Below are 27,849 nucleotides of genomic sequence, written 5' to 3'. Positions count from 1 at the left end.
TTCAAAAGGATACAGTCCTAGTACGGGGTTTTAACACACTGTTGACATCAATGGGTAGATCCAGACAGAAAATCAACAAGGAAACAGTAGCCTTAAATGAAACAGCTCAAATGGATTTAATTGATTTTTAAAAGAACATTTCACAATAAAGCAGCAGAATATACATTCTATTCATATGCACATGAAACACTTTCCAGTATAGACCATGTTAGGCCACAAAACAAGTTTCAATATTTAAGAAGATTGAAATCATATTAAGCATATTCTCCGGTCACAATGGTATGAAACTAGAAATCAATTACAAGAAAAAAACTAAAAAACACAGAAATTCATGAAGGCTAAACAACATGCTACTACAGCATGAATGGGTTAACAACGAGATCAAGGAAGAAATCAAAAGATACCTTGAGACAAATGAAAACGAATATACAGTGACCCAAACTCTAGGGGACAATGCCAAAGCAGTTCTAAGAGGGAAATACACAGCAATACATGCCTCCCTCGAGAAACAAGAAAAATCTCAAACAATCTAACCTTACACTCTAAAAAACTGAAAAAAGAACAAACAGCCCAAAGTGAGTAGAAGGAAGGAAATAAAGATTAGAGCAGAAATAATGAAATAACAGTCTTAAAAAACAAAGTATCAATGATACCGAGAGCTGGTTCTTTGAAACGATAAACAAAATTAATAAACCTTTAGCCAGGTTCATCAAGAAAAAATAAGAGAAGGCCCAGATAAATAAAATCAGCAATGACACCACAGAAATACAAAGGATTGTAAGGAAATAATAAACAATTATATGCCAACAAATTGAACAACCTGGAAGAAATGGGTGATTCCTAGAAACACACAATCTTCTGAGGACCAATCAGATAGAAACAGAAAACCTGAACAGACTGATAACTATGAATGAAATCAAATCAGTAATCAAAAAACTCCCAATGAACAAAAGCCCTGGACCAGATGGCTTCATAGCAGAATTTTTACCAAACATTCAAAGAAAAACTAATACCTATCCTTTTCAAACTATTCCCAAAAAGTGAAGAGGTGTGAAGGCTCATTTTATGAGGCCAGCGTTATACTGATGCCAAAACCAGACAAAAACCGTACAAAAAAGAAAATTATAGGCCAATATTTTTGATGAACATAGACGCAAAAATCTTCAACGAAGTATTAGCAAACCAAATTCAGCAATACATTAAAAAGATCATATAACTAGGTCAAGTGGGATTTAGTCCAGTGATACAAGCAAGGCTGGGTCATATCCTCAAATCAATTAAGGTGATATACCATATAAACAAAATGAAGGCTAAAAATCTTATGATTATATCAACAGATGCAGAAAAAGCATTTGATAAAATTCAACCTCAATTTATGATAAGCACTCTCAGCCATGTATCAAAAACAGACCATGTATAAAAACACCGAATACACTGTAAAAAGTATAATTCACTTATTTATAGTTTTGACTTTCCCTTGGCTCAGAGAGCTCTCACAGCAGGCATTATTCCCATACTTTTTCCCTACCTTTGCTTTCGAAACTTCTTGTAAATTCTAAGCAACTCTAAGCCCTGACTCAGGGCTTCTGTTTGATACATATCTGTACACAAAAATGTCTACACATTTTAAGAAAGGAAAAAACTGTATTAAAATTGTAATAATATATACTGACAACAAAAGATGAATACAAGTCATGTATATACATTCTTTTGGCACTCCCGGTATATATAGCAGGTAGTATCTAATATAATAAGTTCTCTGTGTTATAGTTATGGGGTAGTATTCTTTTCCTCTCTCATTTCAAATAAAAAATATTTTTAATGGACTTGCTATAATCTCAGACTAGTAACCCCAGCTCTCATATCAGTTTTTATTTGGGGGACTAGAGGTACACCTTGTCCCAAAAGATGTCTTTCACAAATGTTCAAAGAAATAAAAAACAAAGTATTGTTCATGTGGCATTTCTTATACAAGGGCCCCAAAATGTCGGTTTTATAGACCATAGCTATTATAGTGTATCATTTTCAATTTTAGAGAAACAGATAATCAAATAGTGTATTTCCCCAAAATGACTATGATCCACAGAATTAAACATTTATCCATTAACATGTAGCCCATTAAAATATACAATTTTTTTGCATTTTGCTCTTAAATATATAATCTTAAATTTTTCCTAATCTCTTACTCTGAAAGATAATACTAAAAAAAAGTTTTCATTTCCAAGCAAATGCTAAACTACAATAAGCAGTCTTAATAGAGCACATCAAATGCCCAGTGAAAAACAACAAAAAACAGCACAATTAGAAGCTGTAGGAATTTTACCTTAATTCTTCTCTCGGTGTCATCTAATTTTAACTCTGCTGTAACTAGTTTCTTTGCCAAATCATCTCGTTCAGGTAGGTGTCTAGCTTCAGAGATCTTTTTCAGTTTCTGAAAGGAAAATTTTGTCCTAAATAGTTCGCCTTCCGTATCTTTCACCCTTTTCTCAGTCGCCCGTTCTTTCTCTTGAGATTTTCTTAAGCGTTCTTTGAGTGCTGTAATCTCATTGTTATGACGAGCAATAAGTTGTGAGATTTCATTTTCTGTATCTTCAAACTTATTCAGGGCTTTCTCCTGTCTGTACTGAAGCCTTTTCAAAGCCTTATTTTCTTTTAGCAGCTCAGCTAACTTGACCTGGAGTTCAGTTACTTCATTCTGCAATTCATTGATTTTTAGCAGTCTTGCAGAAAGAACCCGTTTTGTAACAAGATCAATATCTTTCCGTGGTGGCTCCCTATTGAGGCTCTGGGAACGAAATCCCACTCGGACTCCCTTTCTGTTTGGTGGACCCTTAGGACTTGGTTTCCTAGGGGCTAAAAAAGAAACAGTAATAAAGTGAAAGCTGTACCAAATGTAGTATTATTTTTAATTGTAACACAAGTGGATCCATTATACTCTTTAGTTATTTTGTTTCTTAAAATATGATTTTACAGCATTTAGTTAAATATCAGGTTTTATTTAGAGCTCTTAACATAATGTTTTTATTAAGAAAGGTCTGGAATCTTTTAGGAAAGGTCAAGAATATTCTGATCCATCAAAATGATATACTAATGGTTTATAGGAAGTCATTTTACATTGTTTTAAAAGATGGCAGTATCAGGCTTTACCATTTCCTACTTTATAACAGATGGCAAGTCAGAATCCGATATGGGCATCATCAGCATTAGCTTGGTACCTAATAAACATGGGGCAGAACATCATGATATTCAAGTCATTTGCGCGAAGATACTTGGGATCATTATTTCAAATGTGGAAATGTATGTTTCTCTAAATTAATTAGAACTCTTTATTTGGGGACACAGGACGATAGCAAGTTGTTCAGTGAGAAGATTTGGGTTTGGATCTCAGATTTACCAATTAGTAACTCCTTGGGCAATTCAACTAAACCTTTCCTATTTTCCTTAATCCATAGAATGAGGATACCACCTACATGATTAGGTTATGGTGAAGACTGAATGAAGGATGCATGTAAAACAAAGTTCTCCACAAACATTCTGTCAGTAATAAGAACTCAACCCCATTCATCAGTGATTGAAAATGGAAAACACTTCAGCATTTAGAGATGTGATTGTAAACGCTTTCTCAGGGGCTTTTTTTGTGATGTTCATATCAAAACATCCGACAATTCGAAAACAAGATAAAAACTAAACACTACATCCTAAAAATATAAACATGACATCCTTAAAGTGTACATATGAGATCACATTTCACAAAAATTTTGAATGTTACTACTTTTACTAAAAGTTCATTAAACTTAGGCCTCAATACACAGAACAGCTTTAAAAGAGGGTTCTAGATGTCTGCCACAGTTGAGAATAAAGAACTTTAATCTTCAAGGTGGCTGCATTTTCAAGGAGAAAATGCATTCCAGAGTTAAAAAAATAAAGAAAACCTAGAAAAATCCAACCTTTCCCTACCCATCTCTCCAGCCACGAATACTTATATAGACAAGCAAAGAATAATAAGCAGTATTTACAACTTAGCATTATAAAGTTTCATTAAAATGATGGAAGATTATATAGAAGGTGTTTTGATTGTATACTAATTTGGGATTCCAGCTCTATAAATACTTGAATACTTCAAAGGAAGTGGTAAAAACAAGAGATGTGGGTAAACGTACTTGCAACTTTGAAACTATGCTATTCAGGATAGTAGTCACTCGTCATATGTGGCTACTGAGATATTTGAAGTATGGGTAGTCAAAACAGATATTCTATAGTTGTGAAACACATACACTAGAATTCGAACACTTAGTTCAAAAAAAAAGTGCAGAATATCCCACACACAATGTTTTATATTCACTACATTTAGAAATGATATTTTGGTTATGTTGTGTTAAAATATATGAAAATTAATTTCACCTGTTTTTATTCCTAATGTGGTTACCAGATAACATAAAATTACATGTGTGGCTTGTATTATATTTCTATTGGACAGCAATGCTCCAATTTTAATTTGGAGAGTCCATCATCTCAATTTTCTTTCCCAATATACTGAGTTAACAGAGTTTTCGTATCTATATGCTATTATGGAATATGTACTGAGCGCTTGGAATGACAGAAACTTTATACATAAAAATGACTATAAAGATGAATGATCATCATTCCAAAGCTGATTTTTATGTATAAAGTTACACAGCTCAGCAAATACGTCTTATAAATAGAATTTTGTTTTATTTGAAAAATTAAAGCCTATGTAAGAATCAGGATAAAAATTTTTCACTGATACTTTACTTCAGCTATTCAAGTTGAGACAAAAAGGGCTTCCACAACCAGCTTTTTGACATCCTAAAAATCTGAACATTTACTTTTAGCATAGTCTATTTGTATGACTACAAACCAATTAATAAAAGTACACTCAACCTGAACTCAAAAATATTTTCCAGCTTTCAGCTACCTTTTTTATTTTCATTTTTAAAACTCTCAAGATGAAATATACTGCTGATAGAAGAAAGAGGATTCTCATACATATCATTCTACACTTGCCCTTTAAGTCACCACCAAAACAAGGGTGAGAAAATACTGCTTTTTCCTTCCTCCAAGAGTTAACAATATGGCTTATTTAAAAAACATATAGGAAAGATAAACTATGTATCTACCAAAAACTCAGTATGTTTATATTATTGATAAAACAAGAAATAGGATAAATATGTAATGTACAATCATGTATAACCTAAAAACAACAGAATATGTAATATACAAACATGCATAACCTATAAACTATTATTAAATTTTATCATTATACATATCACTTCTGATAGAGCAGCAATTTTATTTTTAAAAATAGTAAAATGCTGAAAATAAAAAGGAGAAGGGAAGACTAGGTTATCAAACATGCAAATCTTCAAATTCAAGTGTTCAGAATGCTGTTTTAATCACATCTGTTCTTTCCTTAGTTTAGTCTACACTGGTGATTGCAATTTAAACCAAGGGAAATTAGTGTTTAGGGAAAAGTATCAGTTTGGTCCTGTTGCTTGATCTAAGGTAGACAAATTACCAGATTTTAGTTCAAAAGACAATGCAAAGCAGAAAACTGTACAAGTCAGATTGAAAACATTAATTGAAATTTTTCTGGGTGATGCTGGAACTGTTTTTCATAGCTTTTTCTCAATTATCTTCTCAAATAAGATAAGGCTTAAGAAGTTCTGACTCCTTAATTGGGTGGCCTCTAAAATTGCTTCTGGGGAAGGAGTGAAAAATTAAAGTATTCCTACCAATAATTCCCTAGGTATGTATATTATTTCTTGGGGATAAATAAGCATTTTCCAAGGTTCAAGCCTAAGGTCGGTTTGTTCTTAATTACGTAGCAAAGGTTTAATATCAGATCATGCGCTCAACCACAAAATCAAAACAAGATGCCCACACTGAGACAGATTTGGAAGGAGAGACCAAAAAACCTCCAGCATTGTACTTGCAAAAAAAAACCACAAAAAACAAAAAACAAAACAAAACAAAAAACAAAGAAAGAGCATCCAATTGTTAAAAAGTATGGACAGCCCTGGAAAGCTAGATTGGGGTCCATGACAGGTTGCTTTCTAAAGGAACATGTATTCTTGGAGATTTTTAAAAAGCAAATATTATTTTTCAAAGTAAAAGTTCATATAGGCAAATTTAATTATACCCTTTTTAAGTCTTTTCAGTGGCTAACTATTCCCCCACAGAAACAATCCATATATTATCAGCACTGGATTCGAGGTGTTTCACGACCTGGCCCGTTTTCCTTTTCAGATCCAAATTTTAACACTCCTTGCCTTGCAATCTAAACTCTCACCATTCTAAGCTACTGCTCTTATAACTGTGGTGAGTTTATTAACACACCCTACAACTATCTCATTTACCTTAACTTGTTTTTCCATGGTGTACTTGTAGTCCTTACATATTTTGTTACTAAGTAGTACCTCAGGGTATACTTGACCAGGGTTCACTTTTAAAATGAAGAAGAGATTTCTAGAATATTACCTAGTCAAATATGTATTAATACCTAGTTCCAGACTATGTCATTATATTTTAACAAGAAAAAATATTTCTAATTATTAATCTTGTTTCCATTATAACACAGTTAAATAGAAAATAGACTGGTGGTCTCAAATCCCAAATTCTATTTCCAGGTTTAATTTGAACTTTTGCAGTAAGCACTGCATTACCTAGGAGAAGTAATTTTACTCAATCTAAAAAGATGCCCCTTAACCACTGTATGCCTTTCACTACTTTTTACATTTTACAAATAAAGGCAAAGAAAGGTACAGACATTTTGTGACGTTTTCTTCCTGCCTTTACCATGCCTCAGAAATCCCAAGACAAGCATTCATTTAGGAAGAAAACAAACTGAGAAGCTTTATTTATGGTTGTTTCTCCTATATATAGTATGACTTTGAATATAACAAAGGGTAACACACAGTGCCATAAACAATATTTATATAAATTTATAAAAAGATATCCTACACAAAATACAAAGCAGCCCATTTACATGCATGTATCAATATACATACTAATAGAAGAGTTTCATTCATGCAAGCTTTCCTTATGGACTCAAAATGAGTCTTCTAGAATTACTGGACTCTTAAAGAATGCTTACCTTGGTGATGCACTTGGCTCTCTGAAATTTGTCTTTTAGGACTTTTTCCCTTAATGCTTGTGGGTGAAGAGGGATTGACCAGCGATGACCGGCCAGAAGACTGTGGTGTAGTCTCATAATCAGATGAACGATAACAGTAATGGTGTTTGCTTGCCTGACTTTCTTGGTCAGTATCTGGACTTCTTTCTCTTTCCCCCATGGTTTTCAAAAATGGTCACTGTTCACATAATTTCACAGATTCTTTTTTCCAGAAAAATCCACAGCAAGCCTGAAGAGCATTCTTCAGAGTCTTTAGATCCTGATGATAATACTCATGTCCATGCAATTTGTCTTCTTTACGTATCTGTAGTTCACAATTCACATCAGCAACCGAAAGATACACTTTTTACCCCTACAATTAAGGAAGGGGGAGGGAAACTCATCATATTTTGTAAAATAGATTTCAATAGTTAATTACAATGAAAGATAATAAAAGCAAAATAATAAACTGCTAACAATTTTAAAAAGAGACTATAATTTAATTCATCTATATTTTCACACACTTATTTACAGTATCTGGAGAAAAGACAGATTATCATAGCCTAGTTAGAGAATATGTAAAATATCTGACATATAACTGCTATTGAATAAATGTTATCTGAATTTGACTCCCTTGAATCTTACAAGATTTATAATAAATACAAATGCTGATTTTAACAAGTGAATAATGATCAAATAACTAGTTTTTGTTTTTTTTTTGAGGGGGTGGGGGTGGTAAACAAGCTTCTTGCTAAAAGAAAAATATCCAAGATTGACTACATAAAAATGTAAAACTAAAGTATGTAAAAATTAATCAAATTAAAACACTTGATGAAAAACACTTGCAACATGACAGAAAAATGACTACCATCCTTAACATATAAATAACTACTTCATACCACCTCATACAGAAAATAGGAGGCCAAAAGTTAAATGTGCAAAATACATGTTAAGACCCCATAGCAGGTAATACAAATGATAGGCACATAAAAATATTCAACCTCAGATACCATTTTTAAACCTATCAAATTATCAAAGATTTTTCTAAACAACACTCTATGCTGCCAGAGTGGCTATCAAGAAAAGATCTATAGAATTTTTGGAAAATAAAGTTGGCAAGATGTATTAAAACTTTAATTATGCTTTTAACCTTTGATCTACTAATTCCATTCATGGATACCAAAAACATAATCCTAAAATAGGGGAAACATTATATGTAAATGTTTAATGCAATACATTTTTTTTTTAAAGAAGCAACTTAAATGTCTAACCATTCTGGAATAATTAAAAGTGTTGTAAAAATCCATACAACATAATATCACGCAGCTGTTAGAAATGTTTACAAAAAATGTTAAGAAGGAAAATGTTTATATTATTATGGTAAAGAAAATATTCAACCTAGTGTATATAATAGGATCTGAACTGCACATATTCACTGAAAAATGCTGAGTATTCTTCCTATTTGAACTCAGGAACTGAAAAAAACTGCAAAGCGAGGGATACGTATACACCAAAATAGTGTCTCGCTGAGACATGAATTTTAGATGATTTTATTATATCCCTCTCTTAATATATTTTGATTTTCTAATAAAATAAAATTGGATCACTTTTATAATTAGAATATCTTTTTAAATATTTTCTAGAAGAAACAAAAATCCCAATGATGAAATTAGTGTTCAAAGTACAGTGGTTCTAGTAATATATGAAAAAAGACATACACAAGACAGCACTGCTATTATTCACTGCAGCAGTACTGTAGTGGTAAAGGAGTAAAACAATCAAAATGACAGTAAGAACTGGCTACACACACCTAAACATCCACACAACAAGGTGCAGTACTAGGAAGCTGTTAAAGCTAAGGGGACTATCTCTGTATATTCTCCATAGTCCCGAGTGATCTCCAGGAAATATTAAGAAAAAGAAGGTGGAGAAAAGCATGTATAGCGTACTACCATTTATCAAAGAAAGAGGACTATAAATATATACACATAATTTTTTATATTTTTAAGAAGTAGAAGGATAAACAAAACACCTAATGAAAAAAAGGGGGGGTTCTCTAAGGCAGGGCTTCCAAAAGAACTTTCCGCAAAAATGGACATGTTCTATAATCTGTGCTGCCCAATGTAGGTAAGCAGCTGGGCACATGGAGCTACTGAGCACTTGAAATGTGGCACATGTGACTGAGAACTAATTTTTAATTTTGGTGAATTTTAATTTACAATTTAAAAGCCACATGTATTGGTGGTTAGCTGACTGAGTACAGCGAGCTGCAGGGGAGGGAGGAAGCTAAGTTTAGAGGCAGAGATGGTAAATGCCTAGACTTCTTTGTCTATAATTTTTATAGACTCGACCTGGGAAATTATCATTTTTAGAAAATAGATTTTTAAAAAGCAATTACTATAAATCAAAAGAAAATGAAACAAATCAATCTAACTACATATACAGTTGGTGGCAAGTCCACAAGAGATTAATCAGTTCAGACTTTAAAACACAATGATTTGACTTTATATCTCTAGTGAGATATATCCACTGACAAAAAAAAAAAAGTGTGTTGTATTTCAATGCAGGTAGAAACAAATAAAGCTAATATGAGTTTTAAAACTTCGTAGTCCAAAATTTTAATTAAGAGTATAAAAATGAATTTATGATGGATTTTATAGTTTTTTAAAAAAGCGATTTCATAGATATGTCTATTGAAAAATCCTAGAAACAAGGAACGAATTGCAATGAACATTCCTCGTAACCAGATATAGTGTCTAAATACCATTTGCCTTTAAAAGAAAATAGAGCTACTCATAAAAGATCTTATTCCTTATCTGAGGGAGGAAATACAAAAGATGAACCGAAGAATCTAGAAATTTGGTTCCACTAGAAATCAAGGAAGCAATCAGACACTCGGAGTGTCAGAGGGCTCAGGAGCCAGTTGGAAGGAGCTCCTACTACACAAAGATGGACTGATTTCACCATCGAAAGAGCTGTATAAGCAAAGGATTAAAACACATCACATATGTTTAAATCCATGAGGGCATATGATATTAAAAAACTAATTAGTCACCTTTGGAAGTTGCCAGGAAACCAACTAATTCACCTGAAAATTGATACAATAAAGAAAAAAAATATCAAACATGTATCTTGCCTATAGTGTTACCAGCTGTATCTCAAAATAAAGTAATCAAGGGAAAGTGTTCCTTTACAAAATTATTCTAGCTAATAAGTGAGAAAGGAAACATTATAATGATAGAATTAGAATAGTGCCATTTTGTAGCCACTAATGGAACAATGAAGCTGGACAACGATCACTAATGGCTGGAAATATCACAGAACAGAAACAAGCAGACACTGTGTGCCTCCAGATAGGACACAGAGATATCACTGAAGCATGTAATCTGCTCCCCCTACAAGAAAAATTCAATCTGATTCTGATCAAATCGCTAAATGTAAATGACAATTTACAGAAAATACATGAAACAGATGTATAAAAAAGCAATTAGCAAAATCCAGACTGGAAAATTCTATTAGGACAAACTGGTTTCTTTAAAGCATAAATTGTAAGCAGAAAAAGAAGAGATGGGGAGGGAAAGTCTTAAGGAAAACAAACAATTACAATCTATGAACCTTAATTTCAATCCTGATGCAAACAAATTATATAAAAGAAAATTGTAAGAGCAATCAAGAAAATTTAAACACTGGATATTTAATTATATTAAGGAATTACTATTGCTTTAGGTAAAATGATGATAGTGTGGTTGTCTTTTTTTTAAAAAAGAATCCTTACCTTTTAGAGATATATGTTGAGATATTTACAGATAAAATTAAATCATCTGGGGTGTGTCCAAAATAACCTAGGGGTTAGTAAGTAGATTAAGGTAGTGATAAAATAAATTGGCCATGAGTTAATAGTTATGTAAACTGGATGACAGAAACTTGTGGCTTCCTTATTGTAATATTTCTACTTCTGTATTTGAAATTTTCCTTAGTAAACAAATTTTTTTAAAAAGTAAGCAAACAAACTTAGAATTTTACTTCCTGGTATATTAGTGTTTGGCAATCTTAGTCTGTTACAATTAGCTATTGGGTCTGAAATCAGAAATTCCAGGGACAAGCACTAATATTTTAAAAATATGTACAATGGCCTGCAGTCATGAAAGAAAATATTTACACATTTAAAACATTATCTAGAAAAAAAAGGATGATTGATTAGACCAATTAAGTGGCTCCAACACTTATTAGCTGTGTAAATCTGGAATTCACCTAACTTCTCAATCTAAATTTGAATCTCAATTTTCTCATCTGTAAAATGGAAATAAAAGTAACTTCCTTAGAGAATTCTTTTGATGATTAAATTGGATAATTCAATCAATATCACACAGTAAGCACTCAGTAAATATTAACAATTATATTTACAATTCAAATATACAACATGTTCATTAAATTCTAATGTTCCCTGTCAAAGACTTTCAGTTTTAATTCCAATAGTATAATTAAAAGTTGATTATATGGTATAGATGAGGAATTATTTTATTTGTATGCACACGGCAGAAGTAGCTCAACCATCTAAGTCAGAGGTGCCACCTAACTTTTCATTGCAAAGGGTAAGCATGCACAAAACAACATTACCTGCCACTCATCTCTTATGCATCAGCACTCTTCCCACCCCCCAAATATATGCATATACCTAATCAAAAAAAAAAAAAAGAAAGAAACAGAAAGAGAAAAGAGAAAAGAAAAGAAAAGCAAAGAGAAAAGCAAAGAAAAGAAGAAAAGAAAAAAGAAAAGAAAAGAGAAAAGAAAAGAAAAGAAAAGAAAAAAGAAGAGAAAAGAGAAAAGAGAAGAAAAGAGAGAAGAGAGAAGAGAGAAGAGAGAAGAGAGAAGAGAGAAGAGAGAAGAGAGAAGAGAGAAGAGAGAAGAGAGAAGAAAATATCCACTGCCCTATTATCCAAGTTCTGCTCCCTGGAACAACTATTTTAATGCCTGATACTTTCTTGCTTACATATTACTTGAATTAACAATTTTAGACTACAAAAGATGAAGATTTAATACACTTCATTTTAAATAGTTACAACATGCAACTACTTGTTAGTTATGCAGATTTTTTCCCTTGAATTCCTAATTGTCCCTCTTTTCTAACTGAAAAGAAAAAACATCCTTCTTATCACATCACTGGTATCTACCAGTTTCTTAAATCATTGTAAGTCCACTCCATTCTTCCTCTTAAAAACATTTTTCTTGGAGACCAATATCCTAACTTAAACCAATTACTTTCTAGACCTGTTGCACCACTGTCATTCTGGAATTACTTTTACTGTACTCCTGAGTTAATCTACCATTTCTAGCAACCCATGCCATTATCTTTGTTAGTTTTCATCATCATTTTACTAGTCCATATCCTCAAATACCTTCTTCAGAAAGGATATATGGGTTAGGAGGTAAATGTTCTAAGTCCTTGCAAGCCTGAGAATGTTTTTATTTTGCCCTCATGCTTGATAATTCTTATAGGTTCCAAATTTTAAGTTAAGTCATTTTCTCTCAGAACTTTGCAGATACTGCTTCACTGTCTTCTAAACCCTCAGAGGTGCTTGTAAGATGGTATAGTCATTTTTTCATTCAACATGAATTTTTTTTTTGAGCTCTATGTAACAGTAATGAAAACAACAACAAAAAAATCCCCACCATTATGGAGTTCACACTCTAGGTATGCTCCTCTGATTCTCAGTCCTTTACAAGTTATCTTTTTTTCTTCCCTAGAAGCTTTTAGGATTTTTCCTCATGTTATACTGAAATTTCACAATAATGTGCCCAGGTGTGGGTCTTTTTTCACTGATTGTGTTGCCTTTTTCTCTCTCTCCTCCTTTTATGCTGGAAACTTGTATCTTTAAGCACCAGAAATGTTATGTTACTTTGATAACTGACTGTTTACTCTTTTTGAAACTTCTGGTTAAACAACAGACCTGTTCTATCTTTTTGTTCTATTTTCAGAGATTTACTCAATTTATCTTCTAAACCACCCTTTTCTTTTCAATCTCTGCAAACATGTTACTTTCCAAGAACTCATTCTTGTTCTGCTTTTTAAGATTATTCTGTTCTTCCTTTACTGAAACAATATATTTTCATTTCTCTGAGAACACTAAGTACACATTTTGTTTGTTTTAAGGTCTCTTCTGATCCAGGAATCATCTCTATTTCACATGGTGACAGTATGTATGTTTATCTTAGGCTTTCCATTTATATACTGCTGGTTTTATTTCTTGAAGGTAATTTTTGGTGTCCATTGATACTTAAGAAGACAAAGGAAGAATGAATGGAAACCATGTACGTGTGTGTAGGGTTTTCTGACAGGCACACTGTGCTTTAGGATGAACATCAGAGAATCAGCCGTCATGTAGAGACTCCTTTAGAGCTAGAATGAGGAGGGATTATCTCCAGACACTAATGTCAACCATGGCAACTCTCCTTCTCCTTTAGTGTTGTCAGTTTTTATTTCCAGAAAGAATTACCTCTGTACTTATGATGTGAAAGGGAAGGAGTGGTGAAGGACAGGGAGCATTACACTGTCACTGTACATGGGCTTGGGTGGGAAAGGAGGCAAAACCATTTCACATGTAGTTTTTAAATGATTCTTCCTTCCAATTTTCAATCATCTTTTTCCTCTGACTTTTTAAATCCCAAGATTCTCTGAGGTTCTGTTGGATATCCTGTTGGATAAATCAGAGTATCTTTGCTGCAGAGTTCCCTCTTGAACATTTTAGGACACCGTTTTCTCTGTTCTAATCTGTTTCATCTATCATACTCTTTGTCTCTTTCAGAAATGTGTTGTAATTGCTCATCTACTAAGAGGACGTTATTATTGCTTCAATGTTAAAGGTTTATTGTTTTTTTTTCTTTAATATTATTTTAATATTGCCTCTAAGGATAGAGAAAACAAATATATATGTGGTCAGATCTACATCTTCAACCAAAAAATGTCATTTTAAGCCAATTATTTCTAACATCTTTTAAAACAATTTGATACAAGCAATCTCTTTTCCATAGTCCATGAAACTACTATTTAATTCACACATCCATTAGGTCAAAAAGAATTACTGGTGATAACAGAATTTTAGACAACAAGGGAACCTAGATGAGCAAGAATACACGATGAGTTCTTTCAGGGTAGGGTCGGGCTCTTCCATCAAAGAAACAATAAAAAGGTAACAATAAATTATGTGGCGGCACCCTATGACCCAGGCGAACTGTTCACAGAGGAGAAGCCTGCCTTCCAGGGAATCCCCCCATTGTGTAAGAAGCTGGAGTAGTGCAGAGAAAACATAACACTACAGTGTGAGAGAGAATAAAAGGCTGCATTCGGAGAGTAAGTAAAACATTCTACCACCATGTACTGGAAAACAAAAGAAAGACTGCTTCCTATCAACCTGTTGCAGAAGCCAATCCTGTAGATGTCTAGGAAGAGAAATAAATCATTAATTGTCATGAATAACCAAGGCAACAAGAACAGCTCAGGAAGAAAATGAAAAGTCTCCAGAAAATGAACTTAAAGATACGGAAATATGTGACTTAAATGACAGAGGATTCAAGATTGCAGTTCTGAAAAAACTCAATGAGTGCAAGAAAACACAGACAGGCAGTTTAATGAACTCAGAAACACAACCAAAGAACAAAATGAACATTTTACCAAAGGGATTGAAATTTTAAAAAAGAACCAAATAGAATTTCTGGAGATTAAGAACTCAATAAGAAATGAAGAATGAAATAGCCAGCTTAGGTAGTAGAGCTGACCAGATGGAGGAAAGAATCAGTGACATCGAAGATAGAAACCTGGAAATGACACGGAAGGAAGAAGAGACTTGAGACTTAAAAAGAAATGAAAGAACTTTACAAGAACTTTCTGACTCCATCAGAAAGAGCAATATAAGAATAATGGCCATACAAGAAGGAGGAGAAAGAGAGAAGGGAACAGAGTATATTGAAACAATAGTCGATGAGAACTTCCCAAACTTGTGGAAAGAAGTGGATCCTCAAATCCAAGAAGCAAATAGAACACTTAACTACCTCAACCCCAACTGTCCTTCTCCAAGGCACATTGTATTGAAGCTGTCAAAAATCAATGCTACAGAAAGAACCCTCAAGGCAGCCAGGGAAAAGAAAATGGTAACCTACAAAGGAAAGCCCATTAGACTATCATCAGATTTTTCAGCAGAAACTTTACAAGCCAGGAGGGAGTGGAACCAAATATTCAAACTATAGAAAGAGAGAAATTATGAGCCAAGAATAATATACCCAGCAAAAATATCCTTTAGATATGAAGGAAGGAATAAAGACGTTTCCAGACATACAGAAGCAGAAGGAATTTTCTAATACACAACCTGCATTACAAGAAATACTAAAGGAGGCTATTCGACCACCATCAACAGGGACAATTTGTGGCAACCAAAACATAAAAAGGGGGAGAGTAAAGGCCTGAACCAGAATAGGGGAATGGAGAACATAAGCGTGCTGAAGAAAATGGAATACTCTAAATATCAAACTTTCTTTTACATAAACTTAAGGGTAACCACTCAAAAAAAAATCCAGACTTAAATATATACTGTAATAAAAGAAGAAACAGACGGAAAAATCATAGATTACCAGTACACAGAAATAACAGACAACAATAAAAAGGCAAAAATACAATGGAGACACAGTCTTACCAGAAAACTAAAGATAGAATGATAGGGAATCCTCACCTATCAATAATCACCCTAAATGTAAATGGACTGAACTCATCAATAAAAAGGCACAGAGTAGCAGATTGGATTAAAAAAACTAAACCCAACCATATGCTGTCCCCAAGAGACACAACTCAGCTACAAGGACAAGCATAGACTCAAAGTGAAAGGTGGAAATTGACACTCCAAGCAAATGGTACCCAGAGAAAATCAGGTGCAGCCATACTGGTATCAGATGAAACAGACTTCAGGGTTAAAAAGATAACAAGACACAAAGATGGACATTTCATAATGGTAAAGGGGACTATACAACAAGAAGACATAACAGTCATCAATATTTATGCCCCTAATCTGGGAGCACCGAAATATACCAAGCAACTACAAACAGAACTAAAGAGAGAAATTGACCAAAACACAATTATACTAAGGGACCTAAATACATCATTGACATGAGCTATGGATAGATCATCCAAACAGAAAATAAATAATAAAATAGCAGCCCTAAAAGACACATTAGATGAAATGGACACAATTGACATTTATAGAGCACTTCATCCTAAAACATCAGACTATACATTTTTTTCTAGTGCACATGGAACATTCTCAAGGATAGACCATATATTGGGGCATAAAACTATCCACAGCAAATTTAAGAAGACTGAAATAATACCAAGCATATTCTCTGATCACAAGGCTTTGCAATTGGATATCAACTGCAAAAAGAAAGCAGGAAAAACCACAAATATGTGGAGATTAAACAACATACTGTTAAAGAACAACCGGGTCAAAAAGAAATAAGAGGAGCGATCAAAAGATACATAGAAACAAATGAGAATGAAAACACATCCTACCAAAATTTTTGGGATGCAGCAAAAGCAGTTTTAAGAGGGAAATTTATCTCATTACAGGCCTATCTCAAGAAACAAGAAAAATCCCAAATAAATAACCTCACATTACACCTTAAATAACTAGAAAAAGAAAAACAAATGAAACCCAAGGTCAGCAGAAGAAAGGAAATAATAAAAATCAGAGCAGAACTGAAATAGAGAAAAAAATAGAAAAAAATTAATGTGATTAAAGAGATGGTTCTTTGAAAAGATTAACAAAATTGACAAATCCTTGGCTAGACTCACTAAGATAAAAAGAGGAAAGACACTAATAAACAAAATCAGAAATGAAAAAGGGGAAGTTATCACGGATGCCACAGAAATACAAAGGATCATCCAAGAATACTATGAAGGACTATATGCCACCAAATTCAATAACCTAGAAGAAATGGACAAGTTCTCAAAAACATATAGTCTTCCAAGGCTGAACCATGAAGAATTGGAAAATCTAAATAGACTGATCACCAGTAACGAAATTGAATCAGTCATCCAAAACCTTCCCAAAAGCAAATCCGGGACCAGATGGCTTCACTAGTGAATTCTATCAAACCTTCAAAGAGGATCTAATACCAATCCTGCTCAAACTCTTCCAAAAAACTGAAGAAGAGACAGTATTCCTAACTCATTTTATGAGGCCAACATTACCCTGATACCAAAACCTGGTAAGGAGAACACACAAAAAGAAAACTACAGACCAGTATCTCTGATGAATACTTATGAAAAATCCTAAACCAAATTCTAGCAAATAGAATACAACAATGCATTAGAAAGATCATTCATCACGACCAAGTGGGGTTCATCCCCGGGGCACAAGGATGGTTCAACATCCGCAAATCCATCAATGTGATACATCACATAAACAAAATAAAGGATAAAAATCATATGATTATATCAATTGATGCAGAAAAGCATTTGACAAGATACAACATCCATTTATGATTAAAACATTTAATAAAATAGGTATAGAAGGAAAATACCTTAACATAATAAAGGCCATATATGACAAACCCTCAGCTAATCTCATCATTAACGGTTAAAAACTGAAGCCCTTTGCTCTACGTTCAGGAACACGACAGGCCTGTCCCCTATCACCTCTGCTTTTCAACACAGTGTTGGAAGTCCTCGCCAGAGCAATCAGGCAAGAGAAAGAAATAAAAGGCATCCAATTTGGGAATGAATAAGTTAAATTATCACTCTTTGCAAATGACATGATGCTATATATAGAAAACCCTAAAGATGCCATCAAAAAGCTATTAGAAACAATCAACGAATACAGTAAAGCTGCCGGCTACAAAACCAATGTACAAAAGTCCATTGCATTCCTATATACTAACAATGAAATCTCAGGAAAAGAAATTAAAACAAAAAATTCCTTTTGCAATTGCAGCAAAAAGAATAAAATACCTAGGAATAAACTTAACCAAGGATGTGAAAGACCTATATGCTGAAAACTGTAAGACATTTTAAAAGAAATTGAAGAAGAAATGGAAAGACATTCCGTGCTCATGGATTAGAAAAACCAACATAGATAAAATGGCCATATAACCCAAAGGAATATACAGATTTAATGCAATCCCCAACGAAATCCCAATGGCATTTTTTAAAGAAATAGAACAAAAAATCATCAGATTTGTTTGGAACCACAAAAAGACCCTAAATAGCCAAAGCAATCTTAAGAAAAAAGAACAATGCTGGAGGTATCACACTCCCTGACTTTAGCTTGTACAACAGAGTAACAATAATCAAAACAGCATGGTATTGGCAGAAAAAGACACATAGACCAATGGAATAGAGTTGAGAACACAGAAATAAAACCACATAAATATGGACAGATAATTTTTGACAAAGAACCAAAAAACATACAATGGAGAAAAGACAGCCTCTTCAATAAATGGTGCTGGCAGAATCGGAAAGCCACATGCATAAGAATGAAACTGGACTGCTGTCTGTCACCATGTACCAAAATTAATTCAAAATGGATCAAAGATTTAAGCATAAGACCTGAAACAATAAACTGCACAGAAGAAAACATAGGTACTAAACTTAGGGATCTTGGGTTCAAAGAGCATTTTATGAATTTGACTCCAAAGGCAATAGAAGTAAAAGCTAAAATCAGTGAACAGAACTATATCAAACTTAAAAGCTTCTGCACAGCAAAAGAAACCATTGACAAAATAGAGGCAACCAACTGAATGGGAGAAGATTTTTGCAAACAGTGCCTCCGATAAGGCGCTAATATCCAAAATATACAAGGAACTCATGAAACTCAACAATAAAAAAACAAACAACCCAATTGAAAAATGGGCAGAGGACCTGAAGAGACATTTCTCCAAAGAGGACATACAAATGGCAAATAGACATGAAAAAATGCTCAACATCACTAATCATCAGAGAAATGCAAATCAAGACCACAATGAGGTATCACCTCACCCCAGTTAGAATGGCTATCATCATATCATCAACAAGACAAATAGTAACAAGTGTTGGAGAGGCTGTGGAGAAAAAGAACCCTCATACATTGTTGGTGGGAATGCAGATTGGTGCAGCCGTTATGGAAGGCAGTGTGGAGGTTCCTCAAAAAACTAAGAATAGAATTACCATATGACCCAGCAATCCCTCTCCTGGGTATCTACCCAAAATATCTGAAAACATTTATCCATAAAGACAAATGTGCTCCAATGTTCATTGCAGCTTTGTTTACGGTGGTCAAGACATGGAAACAACCAAAATGTCCTTCGATAGATGAATGGATAAAGAAGTTGTGGTATATATACACAATGGAATACTATTCGGCAGTAAGAAAAGATGAAATAGGACCATTTGTGACAACATGGATGGATCTTGAGATTATAATGCTAAGCGAAGTGAGACAGAAAAAGCAGAGAACCATATGATTTCACTAATATGTGGTATATAAACTAAAAACAACAAAAGAACAAGACAAACAAATGAGAAACAAAAACTCATAGACACAGAAAATGGTTTAGTGGTTACCAGAGGGTAAGGGGGGTGGGGGGTGGGAGATGAGGGTAAGGGGGATCAAATATATGGTGATGGAAGGAGAACTGACTCTGGGTGGTGAACACACAATGGGATTTATAGATGATGTAACACAGAATTGTACACCTGAAATCTATGTAACTTTATTAACAATTGTCACCCCAATAAACTTTAATTACAATAAACAAATTATGTATGCATCTTTTATATATACTCCCTAAAAATATTACATGCTAATACATGAGAACACTTCCTTAATAGTGATAACAAATTACAAAATAGCCCCAGGAACATAAGAGAATACTTTATCTTTGCCAAACTTCTGATTATTTAGTATCTATTTTAGGATAAAGCAAATATTTCTAACCTACATATACCTGTACCATCCTGCACTATGTTACAATTCTTCATGACAACAAACAATTATTCATTAGAACATAGAGCAACCCAAAGATCTAAGATTTCCTAGAGAACAGAAATTTAGGAATTTCTAAATTTCTATGAAATTTGTGAAAAGTCACTTTTAAAAACAGTCCTTAGTTCTTATAAAAACATTGCTGCCTGGCTGACAGTGCTGTCAGAAAAAAAACAGTTCAAACAAGCAAACAGGCAAACAAAAATTAACAAGTTAAAGGCAAAAATAAGACACCAAATATGAAATATTAGACCAAAAGAAAAAAGGAATGTAAAAGATGAATTAAGGAACTATTAGCAAGCTAACTATTAATTTTTTTTATAAAGTATAAACAAAAACAAAGTACTATAGTTTAATAAGATTACATAACAATTTAGCACTGGAAGGAACTTTGGGGAATCAATCCCCTCTTTGCGTAGATAAGGAAACTAGGGCCCAGAAAAACGAAGTGACTACCCAAGATCACAATTTATCTAAGATCACAGAGCTAAATTAGTAAAATCTGAAATGGACTACAAATTTGCTGAATCTTAATTGAGTTACCTATTCAATATTTGAATATCAACAATCAGATGAAAACTAGCTCCCTGTGAAGGCACATCGTCTGCATCTATCCCATACTGTTGCCTCCCCCTGCTAAAACTGAAGAAGCATTTCTGTTCCTTTTCAGAGCTAAACCTTTCACCCGTTTTCTTTCCCATACCTTCTCTCCATCTCAAGGACTGTGTTCTTCCAATTGTGACCTCTCTACAGGATCATTCTTACCAACAAAGAGGCTCTAATAAAGTTTCTGCTTGATTCCATGCCCTATTACATCTACAACCCAATTTCTCTTCTCTACTACTAGTTTCCAATAAAAATTTTTTGAAAAATAATCTATAATCTAGAATGTTATCTCTATTTCCCTCCCAAACATTTTCTTCTGAATCCACACTAGTCAGGTTTTCATCCCCACCATTTCACTGAAATTGCTTCTGTCAAAATAGAAAATGACATCCATCTTGGCTACATCCAATGGCCAATTTTCTGTCCCATTCATCCCTTACCTCACAGCAGCTGTTCCCTCCGTCCTAAAACACTCTTTTCTTACTTAGCTTCCATAGCCATCTGCTTTCCTGGTTTCCTCACTACCTGTCTCTTGTCTCCTTTGTTGAATCTGCGTCCTTTTCGGGATCTCTAAGTGTTGAAATACACAAGGTACCACATATGCTCCTCTTTTCTTTATCAACACTCTCCTTAGGTGATGTCACCTAGACTTCTTTTAGCCTGATGCCAGACTCATATATCCAACTTCCTATCTGACAACTCCATCTGGGTACCTGAAAATCATTTCAAACTTACATGCCCCAAACTGAAATCATGGTCTGTCCCCTTTCTACCCCTACTCTTTCCTATTTTTCTGATCTCATTAAATGGCAACTCCATCTACTGAATTACTCATGTCACAAATCTAAGGCATTCTGGATTCCCTCTTAAGATCACATCCCACATCTAAAACATCTGTAAAATCAGCTGGTTTTATCTCCAAAATACACTGCAGATTTCATTAATTCTTGCCATCCCCACTGCTACTGCCCTAGTCCAAGCCACCATTTTTTCTCACTTGAACTTCTGCAATAGCCTCCTAATATTCTGCTTTCATCTTTGTTTCACCAATCAGAGGAAACTGCTTGACACAGAGATCAACTGGCATTGCTCTCCTACTTAATACTCTTCAACGGCTTCCTACAGCCAGCATCTTCCTTAACCACACCTGCAAACCCCCACGAGATCTAAGTCTGCTGCCTACCTCTTCATCCTTATTTCATGCAACTCTTCCACTCATCTGCTGTTTTCAGCCAAAGTGACTTTCTTTCTGCCTTCAACCTGCCAAGCTTGTTGTCAGCTCACAGGTGGGTCCTTCTCTTCATCCTGTTCTTAGCACAAATGCTACCTTCTCAAAAAACGCTCCCCTGACAATTCTATTAAAGTGAATCGTCACTCTATCTTATTGCTCTGTTTTATTTTCTTCACAGACATTGTTACTCTTGGAAATATCCTTACATTTATTATCTTCTCCTACTAAATATAATACCCAAGAGAACAGAAATTTTATCTGTCTAGTTCACCATGGTAACCACAACACCATTTATTGTTTGAAGAATAAATGATTATTCTGTAATGCTATTATTCCAAACAGAAGATTAATAGTTTCAGTCTATAATATTTGCCTTTGTGTTTTAAAAGCTAAATCTTCCCTCCAAGTAACTGCATAAGACTTACTTAAATCTCTAAAATTCAAGTTAGCAAATCAAAAAGTTTTGTTCAGAGCCATTACCACTGTAAAGTTGGAATGTTCTTACTGGCTTAATTTGAAATAACTGAGATGAGCTAATAGGACTTCAGACAAAATGAATTTCACCTGCAGGCAGAAAAATAATTTCTATTTGACTAATATAAACTAGTCACAATATTAATTAAATAAAATTGTTTTTTCTCTTAAAAGAAAAATGTTACCTAGGTTAACAGAACATTGGAGATTTACATTCCATGTACCATTCTCCAGCCAATTTAAACTAATTCTTTGTGACCAAGAATGAATCGGTTAACAGTTGTTCATCTGTTTCCTCTATCTGCACAAAGGTAACTAGGTAAAAGCAAAAAAGAAAAACGATTAAGTCTTGCCCAAATTCAATTCCTAAGAACTGTTTATTTTCTAAAAATGGCCAAGAGAGCTATTATGGCAATGCTAGAAAACTTATCAAATCTAACACTTGTCATTTTTCAAGCGAAAGGAAACTTTCTAAAAAAAAAAAAAATCTCAAATTGTATAGGTCACACATAACAGGTCAGAAAAGAGATTACCACCGAGAGCTCCTTCAGTGCCAGAATGCCTTCTTTATCTCCAGTTTCAAATGAATCAGCAAGTAAATCTAAGCTACAGAATGCACTTTATGTGGAATATAATAATCCTCTGATTTGTGCGATTTTAAGAAAGGTTCTTAGTTTTAAGAAAAAAAGAAAAACAGTATAAAATCAAAAAACTGTTCATTTCCAGTCATTTCCCTGTGTTCAGCTTCTTTGTACTATAAAACATTGCTGGTTGGTTACTACTTCTGCCTGCAAAATATTTCACACAACAGGCAGCTAGATGAGTAGACTAAAAATAAACTAAGATATAAATAAGGAGATCTTTCTCCCTAAAAAGAAAAATAAATAACTGAATATGAGATAAAGGTGAGCACAATATAGCTGCATTAAAACTGCAACTACTTCTCTCCTATAAAAGAGAAAAATTATTTGAAACAAACAAAACCAAGTAAAGGTTTTCTACTCTACTTCTATGTTCCAGGGTATTCCTAAGCATTTCCTTATCCTACCTTTATTTACACACCACCTACTCTTGCTTAAAAATCAAACTATGTTTAGACTTTAAGTATGGTTTCCTAAACTCTAGGTCAGATCACAGTAAATGCTAGATTTAAAATTTAAGGCATAATCAGCTTCTTTAAACAGCATTTTGAAAAATGGGTCAAATTAAAGAATCTTAACTACAGTACATATTCCCAAAGTTTAGTCAGTTAAATGATGAAAATATCACAGAATATTCATTCATTCATTCATTCATTCAGTGCCTACTAAGTGTCAGGCACTGAACTATGGTGGCGCTGGAAGTACAAAATAAGACACAAGTGATCCCCTGCTATTAAGAAACTCCCAGCCAAGAAGAGAAAGATAACGCACAAGAGTATAAGCACTAATGATAAAGGGAAGTACTGGAGGCTAAGGAAACTCAAAACTAAGATTAAAGAAGGGAGTTTGGAAAGGTTTCCAGAGGCAACACATTATGCCTAAATTGAGTCTTTAGGTGTTAGCAGAGGTTAAGCACAAGTATGATTTGGGTTGTGTGTTTTGAGGGTGGGAGTAAGAAGGTAGATGAGGTTTGTAAAAGAAGGCAGTTGGTGAGGGAAGACCTCATTTCGCGAAGCAGCTGCAGCATGTGCAAAAGTAAAAGGCATGAGATAAATGTGGCGTATTATCAAACAACAAGTAGTTTACACCTACCTAGTCATAACTGTGATATGCTGTAAATGTAAAACACACATGAGGTTTCGAAAACTTAGTACATAAAAATGAATATAAAATATGTCTTTAATAATTTTTTATATATTCATTGTATGTTGAAAGAGCATTTTGGATATTTTGGGTTAAATAAAATATATTAAAATTAATTTCATCTGCTTGTATTTTCTTGTGTGGCAACTGAAAAAATGTTTAACTACGTATATGTTTCATATATTTCTGTCGGACAATGCTGTTTAGAATGGCTGCACTGGCCGGAGTGCGGGCAGTAACAAAGTAATAATAAGTGAGGTGGGATTAAGTAGAAGAAATCATTATAAGAAGGATCTTTATGTCATACTAAGTTGGTTGGAAACAAATAAAGGATGTTTAGTAGAAATAAAATGATCAGAACTGACATTTACAAAGATACACCTCCAACCCAAGAATTGGAGGGCAAAAAGGCTAAAAGAAGAAGACCAGCTGGTCTTAAAATTAAGTGGCAAATAATAGTGGTTTGAACTAAGGTAGGGTAACTAGAGATACAGAGTGCAGAACTGATTCAGAACGTTTATCAAATAAAATAAACTGGATATAGTATTGTGGTTATAAGAAGAAAGAAAAAACTAAATAAATGAATTCCAAAGTTTGGGGCTTGCAAAGTTGGGTGAATATGGTACCATTTAATAGGACACACTTGGTGGAGATCGGTTCAATATCAGGCGAACTGAGTTTAGGATGCCTATAGGGAATCTATATGGAAATACCAAAAATCAGCTGTATAAATTTGGAGCTAACTCAAGAGTTCCAGCACTGAGATAAAAAAAAATTCAGAGTGTGTTAATAAAATATAGATGGTGGAGGACAACCCTATCAAAAGCCTGAGGATGAACTCAGCCAAGAAAAGAACACAGAATGAAGAGAAGGCAGAAGACTGAATTATGAGGAAACACAACAATTAAATGGTGGACAGAGGAGGAGGATCCCATAAAGGAGATGAAGAATCACAGGCAGAAGAATCAGGAGAGGGGATAGTATCTATATCATAAAGGACTTTTACAGAATTACAGTTCCATGATTGTTCAACAGAAGAGATGTGACTGACAAAAGAAGAAAAATCTCTTTTGCAAAATCACCAATTACTTTTTGATATTTGAAATAACATTTTGCCAACTTAGAGAATAAAAAAGCTATTATATCCTATTATGTATTTGGATAAACATATGCGTCAACATGCAACAAAATCCCAAAGTAAATTATTTAGAATACTAATATAAAATTTAAACGTGGAACTACAACTAGAAAAAAATATAGATGAAAACAACCATGCTGAAAAAAAAAGAGAAAATAAACTCTTTAGAACTGCATCCTGTTTTCAGTTTTACTTTCATCTAAATGCATGTAGTACCTCCTTGCCCTCCAAATAAATAAATAAATAAATAAATAAATAAATAAATTTTAAATCATTTAAATTATGGCTTTTGATCCCAAAGTTCTTAACGTGGACCTGAAGATAAAGGATAGCCATAAATATGTATATATATATGCGCCCAACTATATTTTCCTAGGGATAGGAGTCAAAATTTTCTTCAGACTTTCAGAGGGAGGTCCAAGACAGAAAAGATTAAGAAAATTGCCAATGCAGCCCATCCAATAGTTTACACAAACCAAATTCCAATAACAGATCCACTTGGACAAAACCATCCAATTTTTTTCATTTACCTAAGTATAGGTACGAACATCTCAATACAATATTCCCATTCCCAAATGGGAGAAAAAAATAGGTTTTCTGGTAATTTGTTAACAGCTAGTAATTTGTTACTAATTGATGTTAGTAATTCGTCCAAGTCTACAAAGTGAATAAAGAGGATTTATTTTAAACACAGGTGAACTGGACCTGTACTCTTCACCACTTTCAACACTGTGCCTCGGTCCTGCCAAGTAAAACATCAGGTATCTAAGCACCCATTCCAACTCATCTATGCCAAGAAGGCACATTTTTGCCAACCCTCTTTCCTCCTCTAATCCCATTCCTAAAAGATGTGTAAAATTTTCCTTTCCACTCTTAAGAGCCTTCCCACTCTAACCAGTCTTAGTATCTCCTCTTTATTATTCCCGAGTTACCCAAAGCTTCATAACCGAAGTTTTCTTTTTCATCCTCAGCCTCTACAGGCCTCTAGGGTTTTCTAATAACGCCTAACCCCTTCTCTGGATCCTGCAATGCAATCCTTTCCGTCCCTTCCAGGTACCATAATAACAAATAACCAACTCTTCCCCTACTCCTCCTAACTTCCCAATCCCCCACCTGTCCAGGTAAACATCCCCTCCTCCCGCCCTCTCCCAGCTGCGGGATCTTATTTTCCTGGGACTTTCTTCTCCCCGTGTCTTCAAATCCTTCCCCATCCCTAATCTGTTCACTCTCCCGGCTTCGAACTCCACTGGCACGATCCCCATCTACAAACGCCGAATCGCCAACTCCCCCAGGCTCCAGCGCGTCTCACCTGGTACCCACAACTCCCCACTGTCTCCACGCCCACCCCAAAGCCCACCCTCAGCCCACCCCGGCCCCTCCCCAGAGCCGACGCGGCGCCCCACCTCCTTGCCTTCTGTCGGTGGACCAAACTCCTCGCCAGAGCCCGGGCGTCTGGCCGCCAGAGTGGGTGCCAGGCTCCTGCGGAAGCCGCGAAGGCTGCGGGGCAGGCGCCGTGGTTGCTGGGGTGCGGGAAGTTTGAACACAGGGCTGGGGTAGGGGCGGGGATTGCAGCTCCTAGGTGGCAGCTGCAGGGCAACCTCGGCTCCAGGGTAACCGAGGCGCAGGCCCAGACTCCACTGCGGGACGGCCGCAGCCAATGATGACCTCCCCAGTTTCCCATTGGCTGCTGTCACCAGATGGCCCTTTCTACTGGCTTCGGTGGAGTTGGAAGGCGGGACTACAAGTACAGGAGAAAGCAGCCATTGGTTGACCGCTCTAGCTCTAGCAGCGACCGAGAGTAGGGAAGCGAGGCTAGCCCGGCCTTTTAAACTGTGCGGAGGGAGGCACGACCGCAGAGCATCTTGGGCCTGGGGTGGTGGGAGGAGAGGGGCGCACACCGAGGGTAACAGAGGTTCGTGAATTGTAGAATGCGTAATTGAAAACATTAAAAATTATCTCGAATCCCTTTTGGAAATCGCTTGATTTTAAATTATAAATAAATTATAAATAAATACGTCGCTAGCTACTTCTCGGTCTTAGCCTTGAAATTTCTGGATTTCAGGAGAATGTGGTGTTAGTGTACTAATGCCCCTGCCTGGAAATCCTGGCCTTCGTAAATCACAAACGCGCCTAGAATTTGGCTTGAAAGTGATTTTCAGGTTTTGGAAGGAGGCTGAGGTGGAATGACATTTGAAACATTTGCATACAAATCTTTAAATGGAAGGGTCTGTGGTACAAGTCAGTAACCTATTGAGAGCTGTTGTATGGGATATTTTCCCCTTTAAAAAATTGACAGTGCATTAGACCGCATTAATTGCGGGGGTGGGGGGGCGAGGGCGCAAGGAAAGTAAAAAAAAAAAAAATCATCTCTTTGATGAAGGTTATTTAAAGCCTTTCTGAGCTTTTTGATTATCCATATGGTTAACACCGTACTGCGCCGTTCTCCTCTTTGTTAGTTTCTCGAGAACTGGGTTTTACCT

The 27,849-nt window shown here is 34.9% G+C and overlaps 1 protein-coding gene across 2 annotated transcripts in view; it reads right to left on the bottom strand.

Moving 5' to 3' along the window:
• Positions 1 to 27,026, bottom strand: part of LCA5 (lebercilin LCA5) — a 42,638-nt gene extending 15,612 nt beyond the window's left edge. The window contains exons 1-3 of one of the 2 annotated variants that reach the window (XM_019729573.3): positions 26,773 to 27,026; positions 7,115 to 7,505; positions 2,324 to 2,853 (exon numbers count right to left, since the gene is read on the bottom strand). In XM_019729573.3, the coding sequence (XP_019585132.2) occupies positions 2,324 to 2,853; positions 7,115 to 7,313 (729 nt within the window). In that variant the 5' untranslated portion in view covers positions 7,314 to 7,505; positions 26,773 to 27,026. The remainder of the gene's footprint in view (positions 1 to 2,323; positions 2,854 to 7,114; positions 7,506 to 26,772) is intronic. The other variant, XM_074333222.2, reaches the window with a different exon arrangement.
• Positions 27,027 to 27,849: the final 823 nt, after the last annotated feature.

This window comes from Rhinolophus sinicus, chromosome 2 (assembly GCF_057876585.1).
Source record: "Rhinolophus sinicus isolate RSI-liver-muscle chromosome 2, RSI-T2T, whole genome shotgun sequence".
Lineage (NCBI taxonomy): Eukaryota > Metazoa > Chordata > Mammalia > Chiroptera > Rhinolophidae > Rhinolophus > Rhinolophus sinicus.
This window is presented reverse-complemented; position numbering and strand designations above follow the sequence as displayed.